The sequence below is a fragment of the Acanthisitta chloris genome, unplaced genomic scaffold (genome assembly GCF_000695815.1).
Source record: "Acanthisitta chloris isolate BGI_N310 unplaced genomic scaffold, ASM69581v1 scaffold19625, whole genome shotgun sequence".
In the NCBI taxonomy this organism is placed as follows: Eukaryota; Metazoa; Chordata; class Aves; order Passeriformes; family Acanthisittidae; genus Acanthisitta; species Acanthisitta chloris.
In genome coordinates, this window is record NW_008672350.1 from 1 (window position 1) to 9,811 (window position 9,811).

Below are 9,811 nucleotides of genomic sequence, written 5' to 3' on the forward strand. Positions count from 1 at the left end.
AACCATCCAGTGGTTGCTTCTACCATCAAAAGCATGTAGTACTTCCATGGATACTATCTCCCAGGATAAGTCCACCCCTTGCTCATAAGCCCATCTGTATGTTCAATCTCTTCCCTGATGACCTGAGGTGTCATGGGCCCACCAAGCCAGAAATAATTCACCCTTATCTTGCCAGTCCACATGCACCTGAGACACTTTAATCTGTCCACCTGTCCTTTGTTATGATGTTCTTTCAGTAGCCCGACTCCTAGGTATGTGTGAGTCTATATGACGTTCTTTTACAGCCAGCTTCTCTACCTGGGGAGCGATGTCCTGCCACAGTTCAGCAGCCCAGGAGGAGCTGTGCTTCGGTGCCAACCACTTCTCCAGCACCTCCAAACCCTTCATAAGATGCCAGGATCTCCTTTTTGGTTGGAGTGTAGCAGGCCACAGATCCTTTGTATCCTGAAATCCAGAACTCCAGGGGTTGTTCTCAAGTCTCCCCTGGTGCTTTTTGCCAGAGACTCCAGGAAGGACCATTCTCCCTGTCTGCAGAGTAAAGCACATTTTTCACATCCTCTCCTGTCCGGACTGGCCCAAGGGCTACTGTATGAACCATCTCCTGTCTAATTTGTTCAAAAGCTTGTTGTTGTTCAGGGCCTCACTTAAAATTGTTCTTCTTTCGGGTCACTTGGTAGAGAGGGTTTACAATCTGACTGTAATCTGGAATATGCATCCTCCAGAAACCCACAGTGCCTAGGAAAGCTTGTGTTTCCTTCTTGCTGGTTGGTGGGGTCATAGCTTCTATTTGGTTGACCATGTCCATTGGATTCTCACGACGTCCATCTTGCTGTTTTATTCCTAAAAACTGAATTTCCTGGGCAGATCCCTTAGCCTTACGCTGCTTTATGGCAAAGACAGCTTTCAGGAGGATGTGGATTATCCTCTCTCCTTTCTCAAAGACTTCCTCTGCTGTGTCGTCCCACACAATGATGTCATCAATGTATTGCAGGTGTTCTGGAGCCTCACCCTTTTCTAGTGCAGTCTGGATCAGTCCATGGCAAATAGTGGGACTGTGTTTCCACTCCTGGGACAGTCAGTTCCAGGTGTACTGGATGCCCCTTCAGGTGAAAGCAAACTGTGGGCTGCACTCTGCTGCCAAAAGAATGGAGAAAAAAGCGTACTGGATGCCCCTTCAGGTGAAAGCAAACTGTGGCCTGCACTCTGCTGCCAAAGGAATGGAGAAAAATGCATTGGTAATGTCAGTGGTTACACAGCACTTTGCTGCCTTTTACTCCAGTTCATACTGAAGTTCCAGCATGTCTGGAACAGCAGCACTCAGAGCTGGCATGATTACATTCGGGCCACGATAGTCTACTGTCAGTCTTCACTCTCCATTGGACTTACACACTGGCCATATAGGACTATGAAAGGGTGACAAAGTCTTCCTGACCACTCCTTGGCTCCCCAGTTCACGAATCATCTTATGGACGGCGATCACGGAGTCTTGGTTGGTGTGGTATTGCTGATGGTGCACTGTTGTAGCAGTTGGGACCTGTTGTTCTTCAACCCTCAGCAGTTCCACAGCAGAAGGGTCCTCTGAGAGACCAGGCAAGGGATTCAGGGATTGCCCTGTTAACCCAGAAATATAGACAAATTCTGCCCCACTATAACTTCATGGCATTAAAGTATATTGTGTGTTGGTGTCAACTAAAGCCTTAAATTCTTGTGGGTCTGATGTGCCAGGCCATCGGATCCACACAGTCCAATAGATCCAATTGTCCCTTTTGTCCACCTGGCTGGAAGCAGGACCCCTCTAGTCTTGGCCATGGTACATGTTGCTCACTGCCTCTAAATGTGAACTGGAGGTCCCTTCAAGAGGATGGGAAGTATCATCAGCCCTTCTATTCTGTCTGAGGACTTGCCCACTGGAAACCAGAGCGGCATTTATCTTTGAATAATTTCCTGAGGTGGTTGTTCTTCCTTTCAACTCACGTACATGTACTACTAGGACCGAGGTGGGTTTTCCATCCCACTTCTTCATGTCTTCTCCATGGTCATGCAGGAAAAACCACAGGGTATCTTGTGGTGTGTACCCTCTCTCTTGAGCAGGGGGGCACTCACTGTATAGGGGCGACTGCTACTGGCATGGGTTGTTCCTTTGGTTCATCTGCAGTTTGAGTGGCCACAGTGCCTGTTGATTTGCTTTTCTCCTCTTCCCCCTGAGGGTGCTGTCTAGTATCAAGCTGTGTCTGGTAAATAGTAGCAGGGCCCAGCACATTGCAGTACTTCGTGCCTCTTTAAAATTGCCCCAGCATATTCCTTTCAAATATTCTGCCACTTTTAGCAGAGTCCTGTAGTTGTTCTGGGGTGAACTTGTAAGCCATTGGAGGAGAGAAGTCCTCCAAAAGCTGGCCCATTTTGTCCCACCTTCCATGCCACTCATGACTATCCACCCTTAGGGCAGATCTCTGAATGACCTTCCTAAAACTCTCTTTTGTAACTCTAAATATGGTGTGGACTAGCTGAGGAGACCTAACAGACATAGCACCAAGAGCCCACTTTCCTTAAAGTACAAAGGAAATTCAAAATTCTCAAAAGCTGTTGTAATAAGCCTGAAGGAGAAAATGGGGTGAAAAGCTGGGGAAAATCACTCTCCTCTGTTCTCCCCAGGACTGGGTATGATTATTAATGGATTCCCAGAGGTAGCGCCTGAGGTTAAGGGCAGGAGAGCAACACTGAAAACACAGACCAAATGACTCTCATTGCCCTTAATGTTATTGTCATAAACTGCTAGCACACAGCACAGCTGTCATGGTTTAGGAATGGTATTTATTGTTCCCACTGAAACACTCCAGACCACATGCAGCTCGCTGACTTCCCCTCCCTGCAGCAGGATGGAGAGAATTGGAGGCACAAAAGGTAAAGATCACAGGTTGAGATAAAACAATTTACTAGAAACAGTAATGAAATAAGAAAACTAACTAATAAGAGAGTGTACAAGATAGGCAAATGATTCACACTTGATTGCTCACCACAAGGAACTGGAATGACATGAGGTGGTATAGAATAACCCCAGGGTCTTGGCTGTGCCCCTCCGGGCTGCTGCAAAAGTTAACCCTGTCCTGGCTAGAACCAGGACTGTTTTTAAACACTGCTGATCGCTCTTCAAGCATTTAAAGGAGTAGTGAACAGCCTTAAATGCTAAGCAATTTTTTAAATTTTACACCAACAGAAAAGCACCTTTGATAGTGTGTGCTCTGCCTTCCAAAGATGAAAATACCCATCCAGGGACACAGCTCCCAGCTCCTATTATAAAAAAAAAAAAAAAGGTAAGAGTGTTACTTTCTGTATTATAGATATCCTTACAAACTCACACTCTAAGTTGCTTCTCCAGTATATTTGATTTAGATTACTTTTTGATTTAGATTACTTTTTTCTTTTTCTAATACATATGGACATACAGTTTTAGGACTACCCAACTGTCTTGCTTATCTTACTAACCTTGTTCTTATGGTTGAAAGCTAATGCTCGGACTTTGCAGTTGTCAGGATTGGTGTTCTCCTTGGGGATATCTTTCAGAGCCCTGTGTGTTATGTGGGCATAGACAGGAACTTGAGAGAGATTATGCCTGGCATCACTTTTGGACAACACATCCTCTGTGACTTCCCAGAGACCCATTGAACCATCCCGGGAACCTGAATAAATAGTTCATAACAGCATTTCACATACACATAATTCCCCTTTTTAAAAAACGAACTGCAATGAACAGTAAGGTCTGAAAGAAAGAAAGGATACTTTAGATTAATTCAGTCTAACTGAATACACTGTTGGTGCCTATATATTAACTATTATTAACAAAATAATGATTTTACTGAGCTGTAAAGTTCATAACATTGTGAACTCATTGTCAGCTGATTTGTCTACATGGTATCCAAGCAGCTAGATCACCTCATCTGTTTTCAAACTGACTAGGATGCATCAAAAAACACAATGTACAACAATCACCATTAGAGATTCACATGTAGAATAAACTCAGAGGCAACTGAATAGCCTATGCATTCAGTCAGAGCTTGGCTTACCAAGGCCAAGATTGACAGTCTGTTAAGCCAATACAAAAACCTCCAAGAAAACTCAGTTGGGTTTCCACCAATTTTAGATAATTTGATTTCTGACAGTATACTTATGGATATGTACACACACATTAGTGAACTGAACAGAAACAGCTATTTCAAACCACAATTTGTACCAATTTGTATCAAATCTATTTTTATTTTTTTTAAACTCATGCAACCTCTTGTTTAAACAATGTAACACAGGAACTGAGGCTGAACAAGCAAGCACTCATTTTATTTTTCTACTGAACTTGAAGATATTCATACAAAATATGAATCAATAACAGTAACAATACTGGATGAAGAAAGCTAAATATCTTTGGTTCATAGATCAACACAGGCTTAATCCAAAGTCCTATGCCCATCCCTTCTGGTGTTTAGGCAACTCACTTCCATCTAAGTCAGCTCTGACAGATTTGACCTGTACCTGAATTTCTTCCCTACATTAATGTGGTTTTTGAATGCAGATATTGGGTTGAAGAATTGCAAGGATCAACTCCAGGATTAGCTTTTTTTTTTTTTTTTTAATATTACTGAGTTATCAATTCAAGTATTTGATTTTTATATCAGAGTGTTACAATTTTCTGTCATCTGCAGTTTGACAACTTCTCGTACAGAATATTACACCCTCTCAGCACAGAAAGACAGTAAACTATTAACATTAATTCAACAGCATATTGGTAATGCTGCCTTTACCTAAGTTAAGTAATACTTTATGAAGTTACACTGATTATCCAACTACACTGACTGAAAAAACCTTTTCTATTACAACCTTCTGTATTAATTACCATAGTATGTGTGCATATATATATACACATGCACACACACAACTTTACTGATAATTTGATAAAACAAGTTGAGTTTTCATTAATCAGTCTTTCACAGAATTTCAGGAAACCAATAGTGTTCTGCAGTATTCAAAGTTATTAACTGATAACCAACACCCCTGTTGAAATTATTCTTGTGTAGAATCTTTTCCTTGAACTTACTGTGTTTAGACACCCTCTCACGGCAACACCTATTGTAAAGACAGCAGTATTCCCTCTAATACTAGAAAAAAGAATCAAATCTAGACTAGGGCTCTACAAATATAAAAAAGCAAAGTACTGTACTAAGACTAAGAATGGTTTAAATAGGCAAAGTAGTTCCAAGTGGTTTCACATGCCTTATAAAGGTGCTTCCCTAAGACCTATCAAGTGCTGTACATCAGTATAAAATTCTGGGAAAAAAATTAAAATTAACTTTACCAGAAACAGCCATAGTATCACTTATCCATGCAATTGAAAATATCCAGTCCTTATGTCCATCCTAAAAAAAAATAAATAAAAAAGACAGATTTTCTGTGCCATTATATTCTACAGTGGTCTCAAATCAGACAAAAAAAATAAAAGTGAAGAATAATTCAGTGCAAACTCAGAAGGATGGACTTATGTTAAAAAAATATAAATAAGAATCCAGTATCAAGCTGGAGCAGTTTAAGAACCTAACAGTAATTTTAACTTTTATTGATTTTGACATGTATAATTAATACAGAGCAATTAGGCAATAGAAAAGCAGTTCTCTGACCAAGAGCAAATTCATTTCAATTCTAAGGTCTTAGATTTTTTTCCATTTTGAAAGCAGTGTTCTTTACTTCTATGAAGTAGCTGCATACTTTTATTTCCTCAAAATGCACATCCCTACTGTAAAAAGTAACCAAAACAGTATGTTTACAATATATGACCTATAGATTAATTTTTCAAGAATCCTTTACTCAGCAGGTGAGAAGCCTGTGGAGAAAAAAAAGACCGTAAGGCTCTAATTCTGTTTGAAAAGCTGTGGAGTCCCAGCAGCACACAAACAAATAACAAGTCATGCAAATCTTCAGTCAAGCCTTTCTGCAGCTGGTTATCTGCTACTGCAGAAACTCTGACCCAACCTTTGCTGTTGTAGTTAACATCTATGTGAAGTCCTAAATCAAAAAGGAAAAATAAGAGAGAAGTGCTTACAGGACACCACTAATACTCATTTCAGTCTTTTCTTTTTAAGACTGGTTGTTTTAAAAAGGCCTCATCATGTTTCAGAAGTAAAACCAGTACCAGAGTCTATCAAACTACCACAAGCCACTGGGTTAGAACTAATCCTCAAAGCCAAGTTCCACCTCTGAAATAATACATATATATAAGCTACACTGGAGAAGGGACAAACTTGAATAACCTTCACAATTTCTCAAAAGAGCTTTTTCACTAAAACTAGTTTCAGAGATCATCACCACCACAATTAGACTTTCACGGTTAAGATTTTGTTACATTTTCAATGCTTAAAATTAATGTGAAGTAGACCTGAATGAGGGTGAGGAAGAAGAAATCTGACTCAGAACCCTGAGAATCATCTCATATATTTATGTATTCACTCATGTTTTAAGATATCTTGTCAAAAAAGACAACTTGATCAGGAATATTTTCAAGCTTTCAGAAATTCATTCTCCACTACAAAACTCCCAAATCTTAGCCTTGCTCTGACATTACGTACTTCAAAGTAGTAATTCTTGGGACACAATAAACTTTCCCCAAATACTCCCACTTACATCTCCCACACACACAGGATCGAGTGTAGGCAGACGATAAATTGCAAGACTGTTGGGGTTGTCTCCACCTGTGGCCAGAAGGGTCCTTGAGGGGTTGAGCTCAATGGCATGAATACCACATCCCTGCTGGTTCACCATGCCAGGTTCACGATCTTTCAGAATAGGAATCTTGGTAATATGACCAATCTGGACATCTATTACAAATAACTGGGGGGAAAAAAGCAGATACAAGTCATTATCGAACAGATAAGAAAACCAAGATGGTCAAATATCCTCCCTATTTTGAACTATCATTCTTTTAAATCTGGAATCCACAAATGCTACAAATATGGTTGAAAAAATGCATATATTCCTTCCTAAAACAACTAAACTAATTTAATTATAGTGTGTTTTACTTTGATCATCCATCCTGGTTTTGGCTAGGATAGCATTAACTTCCTTCTTAATCGCTGGTACGGGTCTGTATTTTGGATTTAGTACAAGAATAATGTTGATAACACATTGATATTTGAGTTGTTGTTTACTAGTGCTCACTCTAAATCAAGGGCTTCTCAGGTTTCCATTCTCTGTCAGCAAACAGGTACACAAGAGGCTGTGAGGGAACACAGCCAGGACAGCTAACCCAAACTGGCCAAAGGGATATTCCATACCATAGAACATCATGCTCAGCGTATAAAGCAGGGGGAGTTGGCTGGGAGCTGCCAATCACTGCTGGGGGACAGGCTGGGCATCAGTCAGTGGGTGGTGAGCAATTGTATTGTGCATCACTTGTTTTTCTTGGATTTTATTTCTGTTTTTCCTATTATTATTATAACAGTAATATTTTCTTTTATTTCAATTACTAAACTGTTCTTATCTCAATCCACAGACTTTACATTTTTTCCAATTCTCCTCCCCATCCCATGAGGGAAAGGGAGGGGGGGAAGTGAGTGAACAGCTGTGTGATACTTAGTTGCCAGTTGGGGTTAAACCACAACAGACTGTTTTGGCATCCAAAATGGAGCTCAAAGGGTTGAGACAATGACAGATCTGACTAGAGCATGTTAAAACAAATTTCTTATAAGCATTAATTGTATTAGTTTAATAATCATGGGTCACAATGTTGATTTACTTGCTCTCACAGTTGTACTTTTTCTCAGAGTTGCGTTGTGTAACACTTTATTTGCAGTATGTGTTCCCTGTGGTGATGTTTACCATCTTTGAGGCCTGGGCCAAGGTTATTGTTTTGTTGTACTTTGTAATGCTGGCCTATGCTATGATAGAATCCCTGGTGTGAAACCAACCTGATGTGTGTACTCAGCATTGTGTCATTCATGAGCCATCTACTGGGAACTATTAACAGTTACATCTTCTGCCTTTTCTCCTCGGACAGCCAAACTATGGGGGAGACATCTTCCAACATCCATCCTCCCCCCCCTTCCAAGATCTTCCTTCTCCTCCAGGATGATTAAAGTAGTGTTCAAGAATTTTAATGATTTTTAATATTCTTTCAATATCCTTGAAACCAACCTGGTCCTTTTGCTAGGAGCCAGCATGTTGCTCCATTCAAGTCTTGCTTAAGGTTAAACAACGATTTAAGAACATCACCCAGAGATCTGCCCTGAGGCTGGATAGTTCGGAGAGGCCAGAGGGAGGGAGGTGGGAATAGTATGGGCAAGTGCCTAGAGCAGTGGGCACCTCTGATGTTTTTGAACCTCGCCCATGAACAAGTGCATAATCCAGAAAACCAATAAAATATTTGGAAAAAGTGTGCTGTCACCCTGGCAATTCCAGAGAGACACAAATCACTGCAACATGCTGGGGCCTATCAAGTCCTCTTCAACATGACTCAGTACCCTCAAGAGAAAAAGAAGGTCTCTGAACCTGAAGACAAAATGACAAGCCCTGAGGCTACTCCAAACCTGGTGACAGACACTGTGGCAGAACCAGAGAACCAACCTGTGCCAGTACCAGTTGCCCCTGTACACAAGAAGAAATGGACACAAAAGACATCTCAATTAGTAAAGGAGGACAAAGCAGGGCCATCACAGGAACAGGAAGAAGAGGCAAAACAAGACCAAGAGGTAATCACTCAATTCCTATCCCTGAGTGAGCTGCAGGATAAATAAAAATATTTCAGCCATCTTCCAGGTGAGCACATTTTCACCTGGCTACTCGGATACTGGGATAACAGGGCTAGCAGTTTGGAATTAGAGGGTAGGGAAGTCAAGCAGCTGGTATCACTTTCTAGGGAAGGGGGCACTGACAAGGCAATTGGAAGAGGGACACCAGCCCTTAGCCTCTGGAGGCAACTCCTGCCAAGCATAAAAGAAAGGTATCCCTACAAAGAAGATATTCCATGTCACCCAGGGAAATGGACTACAATAGAGAAAGGTATCCAATACCTGATGGAATTGGCTGTGTGAGAGAATTTATTATGACCTGGACAATGCCCAATTCCCAACAGATCCAGACAAAGTCCTATGCCTATGACTCATGCGGCAGAAATTTGTATAGGAGTGCACCATCACTGCATGCCAAGACATTAGCAACAATAATTGGTAAAGATGATGCTCCAACAATAATGAAGTGGCTTGCCAATTCTGGGAATACAATCTCTCTTCCTCCCTCATCTTGGCTGTGGAGAAGCTGTCAATCAGTGATGGTAGTAACACCTCTGGGATAACATATTTAAGAAGGAAGAAAAAGGGACCCCAAACTGGAGCAGGGGAAGGACTCCTCTCTCTGAGCAGTGGCAGAAACAACGTGTGATGAACTGACTGTAACCCCCACTCCTCATCTCCCTGCACTGCTGGGGGGGAGGAGGTAGAGCCTGGGAAGGAGGGAAAGGGGGGGGAAGGTGTTTTAAGATTTGTTTTATTTCCCATTATCCTGCTCTGATGTAGTTAGTAATAAATTCACTTAATTTCACCAATTCGAGTCTGTTTTGCCCATGATGGTATTTGGTTAGTGATCTCTCCCTGTCCTTACCTCAACTCATGAACCTTTTGTTATATTTTCTCTCCCCTGTACATTTGCGGAGGGGAGTGATAGAGCAGCTTTGGTGGGTGCCTGCCATCCAGCCAGGGTCAACCTACTAAAGGGATACAGAGGATCTGAAGCCTGCTATACTCCAACTGAAGAAGAGATCCTGGCAGCTTATGAAGGGGTT

The 9,811-nt window shown here is 41.4% G+C and overlaps 1 protein-coding gene across 1 annotated transcript; it reads right to left on the bottom strand.

Moving 5' to 3' along the window:
• Positions 1 to 640: 640 nt before the first annotated feature.
• Positions 641 to 8,066, bottom strand: LOC103802050. The gene is made up of 7 exons (XM_009074490.1): positions 8,007 to 8,066; positions 6,661 to 6,867; positions 5,342 to 5,402; positions 3,484 to 3,677; positions 3,213 to 3,288; positions 1,433 to 1,611; positions 641 to 1,066 (listed from the first exon to the last, which is right to left on the bottom strand). The coding sequence occupies exons 1-7, from the start codon at positions 8,064 to 8,066 to the stop codon at positions 641 to 643; spliced, it is 1,203 nt and encodes a 400-aa protein (XP_009072738.1).
• Positions 8,067 to 9,811: the final 1,745 nt, after the last annotated feature.